Here is a 21730-nt window from a genome sequence, read left to right on the forward strand (position 1 = left end):
TGATACAAAGTATTGCAAATTGGAGGAATATCCTTCATTTAAAAATAATGAACAGACAGATGAACTGATATAGATGTAGGCCAAGATAAGACAAAGTCCATTCTTCCCTGACTTTTTTTTTTTTGCTTAACCCACTCAAATATCTTGATCCTTTCTCCATCAATCTCTTTAATAGTATGGCTACATAGTCATTTGATGCTACTATTTAATCATATTTATTTTTAATAAAAAAGAATGTAAAAAGACAAGAATAAAATAGGGTTTATTGGAGCAATATTATTTTACATAGACAGATTATTTTATTTGTATACCATGGCAATCCTAGAGTTGGTTTTAATTCTTAAAATACAAAAGATGACCTACAGGAAGATGCATGCCTTATCTGTCTCAATTTTATTGGTTATGGCTATGAGTGACATCCTTACACATGAAAGTAAATTGCACAACATCATAGATAACATTTACATCTCTATAAGCTGCCCTTGGGAAAAGTTTAATGCTTTGCTGCTAAAGGTGTAACAGTTGGCAAATGTCTGGTGTTACTCAGGAAGCTGAGATGATGTCTTACTTGGACAATCTGCTGAAAGATTTGGCCTGAAAATTAACTCAAAGATTAGGAACAGCACTGACCTCAAAACTAGTATTTTGCTTAGTAGAGGATCAAGTAGCCTTGTGGTTGCCTACATAAATCATTTTATGATGTTTCTCAAAGATTTGCCATAGGCATTCATGGACACTTTGTGTGTGTGTGTGTGTGTGTGTGTGTGTGTGTGTGTGAACAGTGTCCCCAATGGTATTCCTGCCCTGCAGCCTCTGGATTATGTCATCCTAGTATCAAATCAAATAAATCTTTCAAGACCCTGCAGACTGAAGAGCATCAGTAGTTACTTGATGTAACTTGATGGCTATGTCTGAAAATGCTAGTGAGTCTGAAATGTGCATATCTGATGGTGAATGGTTGAGTCTAAGTTATATATTGTTAATTTTATAGGGCAAAAGAGAACTTTAAAAATTAAATCGTAAGAACTGGTATGTTTTATTAAATCAAGGAACTGCCGCTCTATAAATGTTGCTTGGCATCTTTATCAACCTTATGCCTGCAAATTCACTGGAAGTATTTGCCTTTTCTGTTTGCTTTCTTTTTCTTTGATGGACAAAGAATCCTGTTGAAATGTGATGAATATAAAAGGCCCGGCTGTGCTCTTAAGGAGAGCAAAGTGTTAAACATAAGGGAGAACTATGTGAATCATATTAGAAACTCTCAAGAAATGTTTGTTTTTTTAGGGTTTTTTTTCCCCCCCAAGGCAAATGGGGTTAAGTGGCTTGCCCAAAGCCACACAGCTAGGTAATTATTAAGTGTCTGAGGCTGGATTTGAACTCAGGTACTCCTGACTCCGGGGCTTGTGCTCTATCCACTGCACCACCTAGCCGCCCCTCAAGAAATGTTAAGTGTTGAATCAGTGACAAGAGAAATTAGAATAGGGAAAATGAATAAATTTTTTTTCTGTAAACCTCTTTCCCCCACCACACTTCCAATTTAATCTCTTGTATCACCTTACCCCTTCTCATTCTGTGGTTTCTTCTTACTCAAATTCAAACCAAATTGCCAGTAATTATTTTGCCCCATTCTCTTCTATTTCTCCCATTTAGTCATTGATGTTTGAGATTTATTTAATGGGCAACAAAGTCTTTCTTTTGACAGAGAAAGGGGTCAAAGTAGAGTGATAAATTCACACTAAAGTAGAAACAACTGAGAAATCCATTTCTGAGAGCAAGTCTTTGGGGAATGAGTGGAAAGGGACTGACTGCCTAAAATGGGGAGGGGGACAGGAAGAACAGAGAAAGGGGAAGCTAGTGATGTTTAAAACAGTCTTCACTTACTTTTTAGTTGGCCCTGATTCTTAATATATATGTATATATCTATGTATATGCATGCAAACCATATATATGTGTCTATATATCTGTAGATATATAGAAATATATCTGTATCTGTGGGTGAGGTGAAATGCTATCACTGCCATACAACGGCCATCTCCCTGAGCTGCAGTATTGCCTGCATCAACGGATTACATTACACATCTCTATTTTCAGGCACAGCTTACTATAATCATTCTTTGACTTATATTTATAATTTTAATCCCATGAACAACTATAGACACATCAATCATTATCTAGAAATGTCAGAGGAAGAGATTTGACCTATAGTTAAAAGAATAAGACTAAAAGTTTTTGTATTTGACGAGTATTTTTTTTTAATATTCTCAGTGTTTTTAGCACAAGTCCAAAAAAAGTTAATTTCTAGAATCAAACACCTAGATAAAATTATCAATGGAAACAGCCTCCTCAGCCACTAAGAAATATGTTTCTCATAGGTACATCCCATTTATGAGGTAGTCCGATTCCTCAGATGTTATGGGCCGGGCTTTTTTGAGTTTCTGTCTTACCCATCGAAGACGGCAAGCAATCATGAGGAGGAGCAAAGCAGTGATGGCCAAACCTAATGCCAGGGGTAAGACTGCGCCTGTAATAAAGGTTCAGAAAAGAAGAGGGGGAGTCAGTGGCACATGGGATCACTTATTTGGAAATAGGAAAGTCTACCCTTCTGAACACTGAAAATGAACCCTATTTCACTGCTTAAGTTTCCTATTTGTACTTTGTCACACTGATGCTTTCCCAGTTTGCCTTGACCCACTTAGAGGAATACTTCTGTGAATAAAATACCTATTGTATTACATTTTAGACCAATGCAGAATAATGTTAATTTCCTTAATGTAGGAGAGACTTCTGAATTCTTAGCCAGATTTGGGCTTTAGGAAGATTATTGGGTTGAGGGAATGGACCTATGATTTCCTCCTAGGTGGCAAAGACCTTTGCTAAAGCTGATCAGTACCTTCAGGGATCCTCTTCTTTGTTGACAAGTGTTCAGGGACCCTAATGCCATTCAGTCAATATTTGGATTATAAGATCATGTCTTTTGAGGCTATATCTCTCCAAAGAGGGCAACTAGGTGGTGAAGTGACTAGAACACTAGGCCTGGAGTCAGGAAGACCTGAGTTCAAATCCAGCCTCAGACATTTACTAGCTGTGTGACCCTGGGTTTCCTGAATGTAAAATGAGCTGCAAAAGGAAATGACAAACTACTCTAGTATCTTTGCCAAGAAAATTCCAAATGCAGGCAGCTAGGTGGTTCACTGGAAAGAACATCAGCCCTGGAGTCAGGAGGACCTGAATTCAAATTTAACCTCAGGCACTTAATGCCTACTAGCTGTGTGACCTTGGGCAAGTCACTTAACCCCATTGCCCCACAAACACCAACCAACCAACCAACCAAACAAACAAACAAACAAAAAAGAAAATCCCAAATGGAATTGTGGAGAATTGAATATGACTGAAATGAATGAGTATCAAAAAATTCTCCATATAATTCATTATACAGAGTTTTTTGCAAAAATCTTAGTCTAGTGTTAAGCTACACAGATTAAATCAGATATTCTGGACATGGCTCTCAACTTCAAAATTTTGGCTGCATGTGAAGGTTCTGAGGTTAAACAAATCTTTGCTCTTTGCCTGTTGGTATGGCTTCCTCATTGTTTGTGTTTTAGAATGAAATCTGGAAAAAAAACACCTTATTTCCTATCCTTGCCTTAACAGTTATAGGACTATGGGAAAATTACTTAAGCTTCAGTTTAGTTACCTTTAAGGCAGGGATAATAATTTCCTTCTTACCAACTTTGTAGGGTTACATTTAAATTCAAATTAATATAGTACACTATGTCAATCCTAGGAACATCAGCTATAATTACCAAATACTTGAACTCTCGGACTGGAATAGCTTTTATTAGCTTGGGAGGACGCAGGAGAAATCGAATGTGGTTCAGCTTAAAGTGGTGCAGTAGATAGAGTGCTGGGTCTGGAGTCAGGAATACTCATCTTCCTGAATTTAAATCTGATCTCAGACAGAGGCTATGTGACTCTGAACAAATCACTTAATCCTCTTTACCTTTGTTTTCTCATCTGTGAAATGAGCCAGAGGAGGTAATGGCAAATCACTCCAGTGTCTTTGCCAAGAAACCCCCAATGTGACTGAACAATATCAACAAGGTTTCCTAGACTTCTTATTTTTCTCTAGTCAACATGCCCTGACTATTCTTAAAATTAAATATTCCTCCATTAGGCCTCATTTAGAGATAGTACAGTAAAAGCTATTTTTAGCTACAAAAGTCTTGCCAGCTGGTGCAACCAGAGAACAGAGACAGGTCTGAACTGGCCCCATAGTTAGTGGCCTATAAATAACCATTAAGTGTGGAAGCTTGAACACAGGAAGACTTCCTTTATTTCTTGGGACACTCAAATACCATTCAAATCACAAATAACAAGAGCTCATATTTTCAGCACTTTACAAAGTACTTCCTTAACATTCCTGTGGGGTATGTAATAATAAAGGTATATATAAAAAGTTAAAGCTTGAAAAGCATTTTTTATTTTAAATTTTTAAAGTAAATTTTAAATTAAAAAAGTTATTCTATACTTGACACAGTAATTAACATAAACATTTCTATTTGCAAAGAACAGATAAAGAATATTGCATTGGAGAATGGAGAGTCTCCATTACCAACAACTTGCCTTTAAGAAAAAAAGCATATGGCAACAGCTAGTTAGTACATTAGGTAGGGTACTAACCCTGGAGTCAGGAGGACCTGAGTTCAAGTGTAGTTTCAGACACTTGATTCTTATTAGCAGGCTGAACTTGGGCAAGCCACTTAACTCTATTGCTCCTCAAAATCTCCCAAATTAAAAAAAAGAAAAGCATATAACATTCTTTTTTTTTTTTTTTTTTTTTTAGGTTTTTGCAAGGCAAATAGGGTTAAGTGGCTTGCCCAAGGCCACACAGCTAGGTAATTATTAAGTGTCTGAGACCGGATTTGAACCCAGGTACTCCTGACTCCAAGGCCAGTGCTTTCTTTATCCACTATGCCACCTAGCCGCCCCAGTACTTCTATTCTTTTTTTTAATAGTTTTTTTTTTTTTTGTAAGGCAAACGGGGTTAAGTGGCCTGTCCAGGGCCACACAGCTAGGTAATTATTAAGTGTCTGAAACTGGATTTGAACCCAGGTACTCCTGACTCCAGGACCAGTGCTTTATCCACTATGCCACCTAGCCGCCCCAGCATATAACATTCAACACGATCATTTTAAAGCTATACTGATTGTCTGGATCTCCTTTTAAACCTTTTATTTATGCTTTTATAATTTTTACATGTTTCAATTCTGTCTTCTTTATTTTTATGATATCATTAAAAATACTTTCTCAATGTCTCATCTGACTGCCATTGATTATTATTTTGCTTCTCAAGCACATTTGACTCTTTATGACCTAATTTGGGGTTTTCTTGGCAAAAAATACTGGAGTGGTTTACCATTTCCTTCTCCTGCTCATTTTTACATATGAGGAAACTGAGGTAACCTTAAATGACTTGTTCAGAATCACACAGCTAGCTAGTAAGTATCTGAGGCTGAATTTGAACTCCATAAGATGACTCTTCCTAATTTCAAGTCCAATGTTCTATACATGGCACCACCTTGCTGCCTCAACCACCCATCAATACCCACACAAATACAAATTCCTCCTTTGTGACAAATTATAATATATGCGTATATGTAATGAATATCATTATATCAGTCTTGTGTCCATCATTCCACTGTCAGGAGGTGGGTAGAATATCTCATCATTGGCTCCTGGAGTCATGCTGTTCCTTTCACTGTCTGGTTTCAACAATTACAAGTATTTTTACCAACTTTAGTTCATTTGATTTTCACCAAAAAACCCTTTGAGGTAAGTGATATTATTATCCTCATTTTGCAGTTGAATAAACTGTGGCAAACAGGTTAATAGCTATCAGGGTGACAGCTAGCAAATGTATGAGGTTAGATTTGAACTGCTGTCTTCCTGAAGTTCCTCTTGTGAGTTCAAGTGAAAACGTTTCCTAATCCAGACATATTGTATTCTGCAATCTATCCACTCACCTAGTTTCCTCAAGGTGGACAGGGAATTTGGAATTATGTTTAGAAGTGGGTGGACAGGGAACATACTGTGAAATCAAAAATACCTGGGTTTCTGTTACACACTGTCTATGTGACCCTGGACAGATAGATCACTTAACCTCTCAGCAATGCCCCAAGACAGTAATGGGTCCTGAGGAATCAACTTGTTTTAGTTAAGGAGCTTCCTCATTAAAGAGTTTCTTCTATCAATAAAGTCCTGTCCCTATTACTACAGACCAAGGATTGTGTTGGGGGCTGCAAAGAGCAGAGTGAAATAGTTCCTCCTTTCAATGAGTTCAGATTTTTTTTTTAGATTTTTCAAGGCAATGGGGTTAAGTGGCTTGCCCGAGGCCACATGGCTCTATCCACTGCTCCACCTAGCCACCCCAATGAGTTCAGATTCTAAAGGAGGAAGGACAGTTCTGCTTTGAGGTAGACCAGACCAGTGGTCCTAAGGATGAAACTACAGGGAGAATGGCAGCCTCAGGTGTCCCTTAGTGTGTCTTGGCAGTTAGTGTCTAAGAGCCTGGGAAGTTTATTGGTGAGGTAGCTGGTGACGCTTGGTGCTGCTCCATCTTACGAGAGGTATTATAATTGATTATCCCTTGCCCATTCAAGTGCCTAGTCTACCTGGAAAAAGTGGTGGAGGGTTGGGAAGGAGGGAATAGTCGAGAAGGGAGAAGTAGACTGGAAATCGATGGTTTCCTCTCAACCCAGCCAGGAGGGGGAGAAGGGAAGGAAGAGACAGCAGGGAGGCTGTCTGTATGTGTTGGAAGTTGGGGTATAGAGCTTTCCAAGTACTTGCTCCCGATGAGATTTCATTCTGGGACCTGTGCCCTTGGCAGGCAATCTGGGCAGGGGAGGGAGATAGAAAGGGAAGCTCACAGTGCCTGCCTCTTGAACGGAGGACATGTGGGGGTGGGGAGGTGTAAGCTGCAGACTCCCTTCTGATCGTTCAGGTAACTAAGACACTGAACTCATAGCATGGATCAGAATGAGAAAGTTATGCAGAGAAATTCACTTTGGTACAGTGACCATCAAGTAGAGGCGGCCTCGACTGGGGGAGGTGGATTTGCCAAAATGAAAAAATGAAATCAAAGAAACTGAAGTTTCATAGAATGCTTGTGAGTTTCAGTGAATGCTGCAGTGGTGTCAGACCTTTTAAGGACAGGAAATACTTTTTATTTTGTGGTTGGATACCTAGCCTCAGTGCAAATACCAGGTACTTATGTAGCAGTGCATATAGTAGGTACTTAATAAATAATAATGGTCCTTTCAGGCTAGCTAAGAATATAGTTTATTTACTATTTTTAGCCTGTATAACATGAAAACTAAAACGTGCCTGCTGCTTGCTTCTCCTTCCTTCAGCAAACCAAGTTATTTATTTATTTTTTGGTGACTTCCTGTGAAATTAAATTCTACTTGTCAGTCACTTGACAGCTAAGGAAATATTTTTTTCTTCTCAAACTATGCAATCAAGTGCAGATGACCTACATTTCTGCTACTCTAGGTCACTGGATTTTATTTTGTATTTAGAAATCAAAATGCCTTTGTCAATTTCTGAGGGATAAATGCTCATAGTGACAATTTAACCATTAGCTCTAGAGCCTCAACCCCTTCTAGTTGTAGCCAATGTGCACATATCATTATTTTTTATTTTTTATTTTTATTTTTTTGCAAGGCAATGGGGTTAAGTGGCTTGCCCAAGGCCACACAGCTAGGTAATTAAGTGTCTGAGGCCAGATCTGAACTCAGGTACTCCTGACTCCAGGGCCAGCTCTATCCACTGCACCACCTACACCCTGTACATATCATTATTAATTCAGCACCGACAATCCAAGGTTAAAGAAAAATATTTTCTTAATTAGTCAATCTACAAACTTGACCCATTTATCTTCTTCCTCCTCTTTTCTCCACTCCCAAATCAATGCTCTCTTCTCACTTAGAGAATAAGATATTAGGCCTGTATCATGCTGGGAAAATCATTTAATTTTTCTGAACAACTATAAAAAACATGGGGTGGCTTTACATTTTGAGCTTAAAAGGATCACGGAAAGCACCTAATCAAATCCTTTCATTTTACAGAAAAGGAAACTGAGATCCAGAGTAATGAAGTGAATTTTCCAAATTACAAAAAGAAAGAGTAGCAGATTGCTGCTGAGTCCAAGTATCTTTGCAATGTACCAGCTCTTGTCTCTATGCTGATAATAGTATCTCATGAGGCTATAATCTTCTCCAGTTTTAGAGTTTAGAAAACATCTGTACTACTTTGCAACTAGTGCAAATATTATTATTGTAGTGGACACCTGCTGGGGAGTGGGGAGATCGTAGCTATGGTTCTTTTAAGTGAAGAAATCACAAAACTCTCTGACTCAGGGAAGTAAGAAAAGGCATGAATTTTAACTCACTGGTTACTGCAAAAGTTCACAAGTTAAGTTCTTCAGCAAGGTAAAGAAAGTGAGTTCTTAAGACAGTAAATTTAAGCAAAGAAGAAATAGCTATAACTAAGCTGGTGAGAACATAAAGGACAGTTAAGTATGGGGAAAGGGGAAGGGAAGAGAAATACAAATGTAAATGAACAGCCCAGCTAATTAGCTAAAGTCAATTAAAACCAGCAGTTTGGAGAAGGTGCATAGAATTCTTATAGGAGTGTAACCTCTTGTGCTAGAAGGACTAAGGGGAGGAGTTAGGGCAGAACCAGGAGGGACTAAGGAATGGCTTAATGTAGGACATAAGGTTGTGTTTCTGTGCATATCTGAAGCAGTTGGAAATTACAGATTAACCTTAAATTCTTAAATTAAGGTTAAAAATTTATAGTACCTTAGCTGAAGGCATCAATTTGTTAATTCAAGGTAGCCTTCCTGATATATAACTAGGAGAACCTGGTGAGATAACTTGGAGACACTAGATTAGATAGGATTGCATAGCAGAGTCAATATAGAAATAAGGAAAGTTTAACAGTTTCTTTCTTTTTTTTTTTTTTTTAATAGATTTTTGCAAGGCATTGGGGTTAAGTGGCTTGTCCAAGGCCACATGGATAGGTAATTATTAAGTGTCTGAGGGCAGATTTGAACTCAGGTACTCCTGACTCCAAGGCCAGTGCTCTATCCACTGTGCCACCTAACTGCCCCAAAGTTTAACAGTTTCAAAGATTAACTAGTTTAACAAAGTATCTGTTTACTAGGTATATTTCTTGCTTATAGAGGTTTGCTGGTATTGCAATATTTGTCTCCTAATAAAGAAAAAGGGGAAACAAATTAAAATTTTTTTTTCAGCCCAGAGTTCCCTTGCTTCATATTCACTATCTTATAAATGAGAAAACTGAGACTTAGAGGGGTCAAATGACTTGCCCAAAGTTGCAAAGCTACTAAAATACAGAAATCAGGGCTAGAATTCTAAACTTCTGAAAAATCAGTTGTCTTTTTACTACACAGTATTAGCTCATGTTTCTAAAATATTTTAATGTTTGTGTTTTCCTCATAACCAATATTTCCATAAAGCTTTAAAGTTTCTATAGTGATTTACATCTATTATCTCATTAGATACTCAGAATAACCCCAATCGCAATAGTGCAAGAACTATTCCAGTTTTACAGAGAAGAAAACTGAGGCTTATGGTCATACAACCAGTAAATATCTGAAGCAGGCTTTGAGAACCCATGTCTTTAGAGTCTATAAAGCATTTTCAAGATGAGTGTGAGTGACTGTTTTTACTAGAAAGCAAATATTATATCTTACCTGTTTCTGGGATTGGATGTTCTATTCGATTGCTCTTTGACTCAGGAATATAATTTTGCTTTTTCTTATCTGTATCTTTCTCTGAGGAGCTACTATCTGGGGGAAATAAAAAAAAAAGACATAAATACAATTCAAGTGAAGTGGTGAAAGAAATAGATTGATTACCACTCTTCCTTGCCCTCAACCCCTTTAACCTCAGACATCTTGGGAAAGGATAAAAACAAAAAACTTCAATGGAAATATGAGATCAGGTCCCAAAACCTATCTAAACAAGGCAGGCTAATTATGTCTTTTGAATTTATTTTTGGCCTTTGAGTTCTATTGAAATCCTGTGCTTGTTATTGCTACACAGCTGGACTTTGGTGAGGAATACCTGAGTCTCAATCTTGCTTCAGACACTTATTAGTTGTAAGTCATTTAAGCTTTTTCAATCTCATTCTCCTATTTATAAAACAATAATAGTAGCAATTACCTCCCAAGGAAGATGAGAGGATCAAATGAGTTGACAAATGTAAATTTGTGGACCTTAAACCCTATAGAAATGTCAGCTTCTATGTTCCTGTAATTTATAATCATGAATACAATGGACTAAATTATCATTGGACTTTTCACATTTCAAAATGATTTCATATATCCTATTTTTATTTTAATGATTAAATTCAATCAGCCCAGAAAATTGGTATTTTTTTGGGTTGAATCTTTTTTTGTTAAGCTTGAATTTTATTTATCAGTCTTTTTCTCCAATGAAAACTTGTAGTCTTTATTAATTCTAATGTGAAGAACAACATCTTCAAATGGTAAAAATCAACATTTTGATTTAATAATTTGTTTATTCATTACTCAGCAATGCCTTTCAACTATGGAGTGAAGGATGTGCAAAATGGAATAGCAATAAAATTATGACATCCCCCCCCCCAGATCTGCAGGGGTCACAATTATAATGCTTTATTACCTCATGTATTATCTCATTTCTCTTTTCAAATATAGCTTATCTTCAATGTACTGATCAACAAACATTTAATGACTTATTGTGTACTTGGGGGTGACTAGGTGCATAGATAAGAGTGGTAGGCCTAGAGTCAGGAAGACTCATCTTCCTGAGTTCACATCTGGTCTCAAACACTTCTCAGCTGTTATCACCCTGGGCAAATCATTTAACTCTGCCTCAGTTTCTTCAGTTATAAAATGAATTAAAGAAGAAAATGGCAAACCACTACAGTATCTCTGCCAAGAGAACCCTAAATGAAGACACAAAGAGTCAGACATGACTAAGACTGAACTGCTTGTTCTAAGTTTTGGGAATACAAAGACAAAAAATAAGAAAAACTACTACTTTCACAAAAGTTACATTCTATCAGGAAAGATATATGTATATACGTATATATAGAATAAATATATACAAAGCAAATACAGAATAAATACAAAGCAGTTAAACACAAGTTAATTAGAAAGTGAAGGCACCAGCTAGTGGGGGGATGAGAGAAAGTTTCTTGGAGAAAATGATAGCTGAGCTGAATCTTGAATCTTGTGCTAGTGATGAGGAAGGAGTGCATTCCCAGGAAAAAACGTAGGGTTTGTATAAATGCACAGACACAAGAGTTGCATGTGAAGAATAGAGAAAAAAGTTTAGTTTGACTGGATTGTGGGGTAGAGAAAGTGAAGTAATGTGAAATGAGGCTGGAGAGCTCAGGTTGGGAAGAATTTTGAAAGTCAAACAGAAGTATGTTTTCTCCTAAAAATAACGGGAAGTCATGGGAGTTTGAGTAGGAGAATGACAAATTCAGATCTGTGCTGAAGGAAAACCACTTGGGTTTCTTTTTCGAAAATGAATTGGAATGGGGAGAGACTTGAGGCAAGGAGAAAAATTGAGAGACTTTTGCAATAGTATGGGCAAGAAGCAATGAAGTTCTCAATGATAGGGGAGTAGCTATGTGAGTAGAGAAGAAACTAGATGTGTGAGAGATGCTGTAGAGAGAGGAATGCCAAGATTTGGCAAATATCATAAGAATATTGGTACCTTCAACAGAGGAGAATAGTGAGTAGAAGGGTAGGTTTGTAGAAGAAGATAATGAATTCAGTTTTGGATATGTTGAGTTTAAGATGTTTCTGGAATATCCAATTTGATATCACCAAAAGATGGTTGGTGATGTGGGACTATGGCTCAGGAGGAAAAATTAGATTGGACATTGTAAGAAATGAATATTATTGTATTAGGGCCAAGATTTCCCCCCTTTCTATATTTCCTCATCCAGAAACCAACCAGTGTAGGAAATCTCTCAAAGATTTACTTAGGTCAAGATCTAATCAAATAGTAAAAGAAATTTTAGGTTCTGGCTAATGAGTGTATTCCTGCTCATTGTATTTGCTCAGACAGGTCTGGGAAGATGTTGATTCTCCCTTTCATCAAGACAGGTGATATTTGAAGTGACCCAAGAGACATATCCCAAGACTCATTTTAATATAGCCCACCTCTCATTTGTTAATTCCTCAGGAACACCAACTCTTTGAAGGGCATAAAAAATGTGAGCCTATCACCATGAGGTTGGTCTTAGAGAGATGGTTAAATGATCATACTTTTATTAATAAATATACTGACCCTATTAATAACATCATAAAATTACCCAGAAACTACATCTCTCAGAATTTTTAAAAATTATCACAGCATAGAGGTCAATAAATTATCTGGAAAGGGATCCTTAAATGTGTGAGAGCTGATGAGGTCATCAAGAGTGCAGAAAAAGAACATTATTAATATTAATGAGCATTACAATGACTTATATGATAGACAGATAAATAAATCTGTATGCAGTGGTATGATTTCGATAGGATTTTGAGTGTTAGTTAAATGTATTCACAGTAGTAGAGATGACAGATTTAAGTTGGGAAAAATTATTTTTATGCTCATTTTTAATACTTGTTAAGGAGAGACTGTAATTCAATTAGGATATATATATTTTTGCAAGGCACTGGGGTTAAATGGCTAGTCCAAGGCCACACAGCTAGGTAATTATTAAGTGGTAATTATTAAGTCTGAGGCCAGATTTGAACTCAGGTACTTCTGACTCCGGGGCCAGTGCTCTATCCACTGTACCACCTAGCCACCCCAGATAATTTTTTAAAAAATGGTTGTGTCTACTCAGTTGAAGATCACCCAAGCTGGAAATATAGGGAGTATTTACAGATCTAATTCCATTACTGATTAGCAAAGAAGCTTAGACTCAATCTGTTTCTGACCAGTTTCTGTTTTCTTGACCCCTTCTTTGGCAATCAGGTTTTCTAATGCTTCTATGGCCTCACCATATTGGATTCTAAATTTAGCTGGGATATCTGCTCTTCAAAACCCACTATAACTCTCTCCAGCTTGAGAGATCAGTTTTTCCAGTGGCAGGATTATATAGATGTGTACCACCATACTTGAAAGGACAACTTTTTTTACTTGTGCAAAGTGATTTTTTGTCTTGAAACCTCATAATAAGGTCAATAATGGAATGGAAAATGTTAAAGGTTAAAATAGCTCTAACAGTCCTGGAAAAATGTTAGTCTTAATAGCTCTCAAGTGGTAATATTTTAATCTTATTGAATATAAAGGACTACAAATACATTTTTATGAAGTATGGTTGATATTTTGAAAGGTTTAAGTATCTCAACTATGGAAATAGCTGAAACTTGTGTATTTACACTGAATTGTTGTGAGTTACTATGTCTGAAGTACCTCTTGGAAGGGGAGGATTAATAGTACTCCTTGAAGAATAAGAAAATAAAAGAGGGGATCTTCATAGGTCTAAATCCTACTCATTCTGTGGGAAGAAAGGAAGAAGGGAGAAGAGATCAGACACTCTATTAACTGTTTATTTTTCCTCCCCAGCTGTACTTTACTATCTTTGTAATAACCTGACCTTTTGTCAACCCTGACAAAATAAAAAGGTAATGAAAATAGGACTGATCCCTCTAGAAAGGCCCTCGGTTTGAGCAATCAGGGACAAGAAGTGAATATTTGTTATTCTTTGGGAATAAGAGAGGGGATTTATTAAGTCCTGAAATGATGACAGGTTAACATTGGGAAATAAGAAATAGGTTTGCAATAGAAATACAGTCATCACTTGCAGGATGTCTAGACAAGATATTTACTTATCCATAGGATACTTTTCATAAAAGAGGTTTATAACTTGTTGCAAACAATTATGTAAGTTGTAAACACTATTTGATTCTCCTAATTTTCATTCACCTAACCACTGATGCCATGATAACTCCTTCATCCCCCTTTCTGGAGACTATATCTCCCTTTCTTGGCAAGCTGGAAGTCAATGGACAATTATAGGACTGATTCTTTGACATATTGTTCCTTTTACAAACGGGGACTGGTTCATGCTTGCTCCAGGTAGCTCACCATAATGGTTTTGGACTTATTTGTGGACACCTGAATAAGTTTAATCCACTACAGCTCAGAACTTCTGAGTTTAAGTGATCCACCAGCCCTAGTATCCTCAGCAGCAGGTATTACAGATTTGTGCCACTATCCTTCCATACGGTTAGATTCCCAGGTGGCAGAGTAGTTAGTCTGGAGTTTAAATATAGACGTAGACATTTACTAGCTATGGGACCCTGTGCAAATCACTTGACTCTATTTGCCTCAGTTTCTTCATCTGTAAAATCTGTAAAAAAAAATCTCATCTGGAGAAGGAAATAGCAATCCACTTCAGTATCTTTGCTAAGAAAATCCCAAATAAGTTCATTAAAAAGTCAATGAAATGAGTAAAAAAAACAAGAACAATGTACTAAAGAAAATTCTGTCCTGGAAATGACAGATTTAAGAATGGAGAAACCTGTTTTACCAAAAAAGTCAACCAAGAAGATAGTGATATCTATTAGCTGATACAGTTAATTTATCATTTCTGTAAAATTTTAATGAGAATGGTCCTGACATAGATGAAGCATGTCATAGGAAAGAACTAGCAAGATTTTGTAGACAGGTTTTTTGCATTCTTTAAACATCACATCATACCTTTAGAGTACTGCAACTGAGTGAAAGAAAAACAGCCTACCACATAAGATGACTACATTTCTTAAACTTGTTTGCAAGTTCTTTTGTAATTTGATCTTGCTATCACATTTCATCTTACCATTAACATGCATCTTTGTTTGCGGTTAAGCAGGTCTCACTAGCACCTAGCAAACACCCCACTTCTATGCTTTTCTCTTCCTATTATATGCTGCCCCATTCATCATTCATTCAATCATTTTCTCATTCAAAACACTATATGCAAAAAGTTTTGCTAGTTTCTAGGTGATATAAAAGACTTACAGAAGATGTGGCTCTTTCCATTGTGGATCTTGGAGTCTAACAAATGGATGAGAAACATACACAGAAATAACTATATGACCCAATATTTCATGATAAGTGAATTGGAGAGGTACAAAATTATTATATAAGGGTCTAGGGGTAAGTTTATTACCACCTAGCAGGATCAGGAAAGGTGGAAACAACCTTTGAGTTTGGCTTGAAAGGACAGGTAGAACTCAAGAGGAGAGGAGTAGAAGGAAGACATTTGGAGCAGCAGGAACAGTATGAGAGAAGGCAGAAGCAGGAGGATGTGGGGCATATTTGGTCAGTTTTATATTAATCACGTTTAGCTGTACTCTAGACTATGTGGAGGGAGAAATATAGGAGGAAAAGTTGCCAGAATAAAGTGGTAGGTCTTGAATACCAATTAAATGAGTTTAAACTTTACATTTTATATAGTCCTTCAGGGCCCAACTCAAAGTTCACCTCATCCATGAAGACTTTTCTACCCCACAGGTGCATTTAGAGTTAGACCCTGAATACAAATTTGACCTTAGGTACTTACTGGTTGTGTGACCTAGGCAAATCATTTAACCTGGTTTATCTCTGTTTCCTTATCTATAAAATGATCTGGAAAAGGAAATAGTAAAAACACTCCAGTATTTGCCACCTTCCCCCCCAAAAAAACACAAATGGGGGTCAGAAAAATCACTGAAACTGAACAGATCACTGAAACTCATTTCAAGTGTATCCATCTTGATCATTTTATTGATTACAAGTCACTTGAGGGTAAGGATCTTGTCTCACATTTTTTATGTCCTATATTTTCCCTTGTTTTTTCCCCCTTGGTCCTATTATCCAAAGTTTTATTCTGCACTGAAATACTGACAATTTACTTCAGGTCCACAGAATCTGATTTTCTTATTTTGAAAGTAGAAGAACTAAAATGAGAGAATGATTTCTCCAGCAGCTCCATCTAGAATAGTATTTTCAGAGTGATTGGAAACAGGATCCTAGTACTTCAAATCCTATAATTAATTGTCCTCTGCAGTTTCAAGCTTTTGAATTCTAGGTGGATTTTGGCTATTGCTTATTCTTAATAAAAATCAAATATGACTTCTCTTTGAATCTTCATTATTAATCCTGTTTGCCTTAGTTTCCTCAGCTATAAAATGAGCTGGAGAAGGAGATTCCATTTACAATGGAATCACTTTCAGCCTCCCTTATAATCTTAGCATAAATCTGGCATTCTCTGTGTGAATGTGCTGACAGGGTCTGGTCATGGCCGACTTGGCAAGACAAGTTTGTCATCTGGATAAACCAGAGAGTAGAATCCAGTCACTGTGGATCGTGAATCTGACACTCTGAAATCACAGAAAGAACTGGGGCCCCAGCATTATACTGTTACAGATTATGTTTCCCACTCATCTGCTTCTGATAGAAATAGAAACCCAGGGAAGTTGCTGCCTCATTATCTCACCAAACCTCCTCTTCCTTGACCCTCATTCATCTTTGAACTTCACTTCCTTCACTTTCTCCCACTGATCCATAAAATGAATTTGTGGCCACATAAATAGTAAGAAATCAAAAGAAGATCAAACCTGGCTCGGAGTGAGAGTGGATTGATGGCTCTGTCGCAGGCTGCTGAGAAACTGCTCCTGATTAACAATCAAAAAAAGAAAAAAGAATGATGACTTAAGAAAAGGACACTAGAATAACAATCATCTGTTTTTGAAGTCTCTTTTTATATATGACTTGGTAGCAGAGAGAGACCTAATTGTCTAAGGAATCTAGGTGAACATTTATTATTAGTCATAAGTGGAATGGAATAGATGTTCACAGTCTGGAATATATATATCTTTGGCTTGGAAAGAGGTCAGTCAATTCTAGAGGGCCATTGATTGTTAGGGGGATTAACCAGAAAAGAAAACTGAGGGGTAGGACAAGTAGGAGAAAAACCAGGAATGGACAGTGTCATTAAAAGCTAGAGAAGAGGGAGTATCCTGGAAAAGAGGTGGTCATGTAAGGTCCAAAACAAGGAGGGGAGGGAAGAAAAAAAAAAAAAGAAAAAATTTGCATGAAAAAAATACACAATAGATTTGCAGTTTCAAGTGCAATCATCTTTTTTTATTCTACTATGTTATGGAAATACTTGTTTTATTTGATAAATTAAAAATAAATAAAATTTAAAAAAAAGAAAAAGAACAAGGACAATTAAGAAAAGAACATTATATAAGGTGATTAAGGTTTCAGTGGTAATCACAGAAAGTGCAATTTCAATTCAAAAACGTCAGTTGCAAAAGTACAGGAGACAAAGCTAGAAAGTCGTTTATGAAAAAGACCTGAAGATTTTAGTGGGTGGTATATTCTGAGATAACACTAATGTGATTTTAGGTTATATTAAGGGAATCATAGAACCTAGAATAAGGAAGTGTGCTTTGTCCTAATTATAACACATCTAGAATTGTTGTTGAGTTGCTTTTGATGTGTCCAACTCTCTGTGACCCCATTATTTAGGGTTTTCTTGGTAAAGACACTGGAAAGATTTGCCATTTCCTGCTCCAGCTCATTTTACACATGAGACAAACAGGATTAAGCGATTTGCCCAGGGTCACACAACTCAGGAGAATGGATCTTCCTGTCTCCAAGCCCAGTACTCTTTGTCTACTGCACCACCTAGAAGTGATTCATTCTCCATCTGGTGTTCACCCCAAACAAGTCAGCTAGGATGGTGATGGTGACTGGAAGCCACATGAAGTTGCAGGAATTCATGATGTTTAGTCTGGAGAAGAGAAACTAAGGAGGAATAGGACAATCATCTTTAAGTATCTGAAGATACTTGAGAATGGATTGCATTTGGGCTATTCCATCCTGAGGGCAGAAATAGAAGCACAAGGTGGAGTCACATAGGAGAAAACTTCCTAATAATTTCTAATAATTGTCCAAAAGTTGGATGGGCTTTCTAGAGTTAGGTCTTCTGTCACTGGAGATCTTCAACAGGAGACTGGATTGCTGTTTATCGAAAATGTTATCGAAAAGACTTTATATTCAGGTACAAATTGAAGTAGGAAAAAACCCCTGGATTTGGATTCAGAGGAGCTGCATTCATATCCTGGCTGTGTTGTTATTTATTTGTGTGACCTTGGGAAAGTTACTTTCCAATCTCTGGGTCTCCATTTCCTCATTTGTGGAATAAGTCTGGTAAACAAAATAATCTCTGACACTAAATTCACATAATTTTATGAAATCTAGAGGATTAGTCTTCTAAGCTTGTAGGTTCAAGCAAATCACATTTTTTTTATTAAAGATTTTATTTATTTTGAGTTTTACATTTTCCCCCCAATCTTACTTCCCTCCCCCCACAGAAAGCAATTTGTCAGTCTTTACATTGTTTCCATGTTGTACATTGATCCAAATTGAGTAAATCACATTTTTTTTTGAGACAAATGGGATTAAATGACTTCTCCACAGTCTCACAGCTAATAAGTATCTGAGATCAAATTTGAACTCAGTTCCTTCTGATTCAAGGGCCACTCCTAGCTGCCCCCAGCTTGGGATTTTAAGAGACCAATCAGGAAGTCAAAATTGAGGCTGATTCAATAAAAGTATCTGCAGGGTTATAAGAAATACTTTTGTATGCTAAATATATTTCATCTAAATCCTCTAATTTTCAGAACAAGAGGAAAGATTGTAAAATATTTCACCAAATTATAGAGATTTTCTTATATTTGGATCATTCCTGGGTCCTGATTCACGTAGAGAAATGAGATTATATTGTGTTGTTTTACTCTACCCTTATAAGAAGCCATCTATCTAGGGACTAGACTGTAGCTGTGATTGGTCTGTCATAAGAACCACCTAGATGAATAAATTCCCTCTACTTACTCTGCAATTTATAATCTTGGAGAGTTGCTATTAAAGCATTTCAAGGTTAAGTAACTCGCCTAACATCTCAGAGACAGTAGTAAGTAAAAAGTCAACTTCAAACCTGGAGGTCTGGTTGTTGTTATATATTGGATTCAGATCTAGATTCTGAGACCAGCTCTCAAGCAGATACCTAGCAAGGAAAAATATAAATCCGTACAGGAAAATAGCAAAGAAGATTCACACATTTAGAGCTGGAAGGAAGTTTGTTGTTATTATCATTCAGTTATTTCACTGGTTCTCTGTGACATCATTTATGGTTTTTTTTTTTAGGTTTTTGCAAGGCAAACGGGGTTAAGTGGCTTGCCCAAGGCCACACAGCTAGGTAATTATTAAGTGTGTGAGACCGGATTTGAACTCATGTACTCCTGACTCCAGGGCTGGTGCTCTATCCACTGTGCAACCTAGCTGCCCCCATTTATGGTTTTCTTGGCAAAGCTACTGAAGTACTTTGCCATTTCCTTCTTTGACACTAGTTTTATGACTGAGGAAACTGAGGCAAACAAGGTTAAGTGACTTGACAGGGTCAAGCAACTAGTAAGTGTCTGAGGCCAGATTTTGAACTTAGGTCTTCCTGATTCCAAACCAGGTACCCTATCCACTGTACCAGTTTTCTGCTCACCTCTGCTCCCAAACGACAACAACAGTAATAATAACACTATACTTTTTTCAGCTTCTGTGAATTTTCCCAAGCTTTGGTTTTTGCAAGGTAATGGAGTTAAGTGACTTGTCCAACATCACACAGCTAGGTAATTATGAAGTTTGAACTCAGGTCCTCCTGTCTCCAGGGTAAGTGCTCTACCCATTGTACCATCTAGCTGCTCTGTACCCCCCCCCCCCCCCATTTTGAATACAGTATTTTGGAAAGGCCATCCTTGCCAATCCAAATGCTATCTCATCAACTCTTGTGGCTCTGTGTGGGCTTTTTCCACTTTCTCATTCATATACCTTGGGCATTCTCCTAAGCATTTATCTTATTAATATTTTTATAAAAGGAACATGTGAGTGGAGCTGGTTTTATGGAGATGGAAATCAGTGATGTATGAAGGTTACAGAAGGCTCATATACCAGGAAGGCCAGATGGCTTATCTGAAGTTGCTCAACTGTCCACAGATCCTTGGAACTAGTTCCTGGACTAACTTCTGAGAGTTACCCTGCAATGAAACTGCTTATCTTTCCAAAGTGAATTGTGAATGAGATTATACAGCTGTGAACAAACTCCCATTTTTAAAATAACGTAACAGGAATAAAAATCAAAAGCCCAAATCTACCAAAGCATTTTTCATAGCTCCTTTATTTTAAAAAAGTGCCATTTAACTGGCTAATCTTCCTACTACTTATAATGTGCACTGTTAGGTGCTGGGAATAGAAGGATTCAAAATAAAACAAATAATACAGTTATCTTCCTGGTCTACTCCCTTTCTCCTCTAACAGTGATTTGATTAATATGACTGATGAACTAGCGTAGGAGATTTAGAAAGAGTGATCAGTCAGTAGAAAGAGAACCAGGCCAGAATCCTGTCCAAAAAACAAATCAAAAACAAGGAAAGATTGTACAGGAGTAGAGGTTGGTTAAAAAAAATTGTTAAATACAGTAAAGAGGTCAAGAAGAATAAAGACTGAAAAAAAGACCATCAGACTGGTGTTTCAGAGGTCATTTGGAAATTTGGGAGTGGATGGTGATTAGCTGCAAAAGGACAGAATATTGAAGGCATAATTAAACAATGGTCCATATGAAAAAGACTATTCTTTCTATTTTTAATTTTTTGAAATTAAATTTATTTTCAATAAACAAAAATCTATTTTCTCTTCCTCCTATCCCTTCACCCTCATTGGAAAAGAAAAAGAAAATCGAAACTTTTTTGACAAATATGCATAGACAAGCAAAACAAATTCCATTATCAGCTGTGTCCAAAAAAATACGTTTTGTCTCAATCTGTACCACAAATCTATCACTTCTCTGTCAGGAAGTAATATGCTTCAATATGGGTCTTCTGGAGCAATGAACATTTCAAGATAAGAAACACTGAATCATTGTTGATTTTTCAACAATGTTTTCAGTTTTTCAAAGTTGAAAACAGAGCATTCTTATGGAAGAACTTTTGACTCCCAGATCTAAATTAGTCCTCAGTTTTTCTCTAATAAATGTGACTAGAAGTAATTTACTATGGCTTCTCCAGGGTCCCAGATTCACTTTTTTGTGACTTCAAATAAAAAGAATAGTATAAGGCAATTATTTTGCTTCTTCAAATCCCAGTAACACTTTTGAGTGAATTAGCAAACACATAAAAGTGCCTAAGGCAATTAGTGGCTGATAATTTGCTGCCTCTGTTAGAAAGAAATAGTTATCTCTTCTACATTGAGACTTTTTCATGGTTTCAATATTCTGCAGGTTGGCATAAGAAATTACGTGGGAATTTTTGGGAGTTTTGCAGAAGCTACGGATGACACAGAAAGTTTAAAAACTCAGAAATACATAAATTGTAAGCATAGTATTATATAATATCAACATCACAATAATTCAGACTTCTTCTCTGGTAGGAAGGAAGATCAAAAAATTTTATACCCCTCCCCAATATCCCTAACAACCTCCACCACAATCCCCTATTCCTAACCTACCCTCTCTCCCTCCAATCTGGAAGGGATAATGATATAGAAGTGCTTTCCCTAGTCTTCCTATTTACTTATAGCTCCTAATGAATTAAATATTTCTGAGCACTGACTATATGGATTTGTCTCTGTGGAGA

General features: G+C 36.9%; 1 protein-coding gene across 3 annotated transcripts in view; it reads right to left on the reverse strand.

The window, feature by feature from the left end:
• Positions 1–244: 244 nt before the first annotated feature.
• LRP11 (LDL receptor related protein 11) overlaps positions 245–21730 on the reverse strand; it is a 90263-nt gene continuing 68777 nt past the window's right edge. For 2 of the 3 annotated variants that reach the window (XM_074187811.1, XM_074187809.1), the window contains 4 exons: positions 16661–16717; positions 15081–15116; positions 9779–9874; positions 245–2521 (listed from right to left, as the gene is read on the reverse strand). In XM_074187811.1, the coding sequence (XP_074043912.1) occupies positions 2367–2521; positions 9779–9874; positions 15081–15116; positions 16661–16717 (344 nt within the window). In that variant the 3' untranslated portion in view covers positions 245–2366. The remainder of the gene's footprint in view (positions 2522–9778; positions 9875–15080; positions 15117–16660; positions 16718–21730) is intronic. The other variant, XM_074187810.1, reaches the window with a different exon arrangement.

Source organism: Macrotis lagotis, chromosome 5, assembly GCF_037893015.1.
Source record: "Macrotis lagotis isolate mMagLag1 chromosome 5, bilby.v1.9.chrom.fasta, whole genome shotgun sequence".
NCBI classification, from domain to species: Eukaryota; Metazoa; Chordata; class Mammalia; order Peramelemorphia; family Peramelidae; genus Macrotis; species Macrotis lagotis.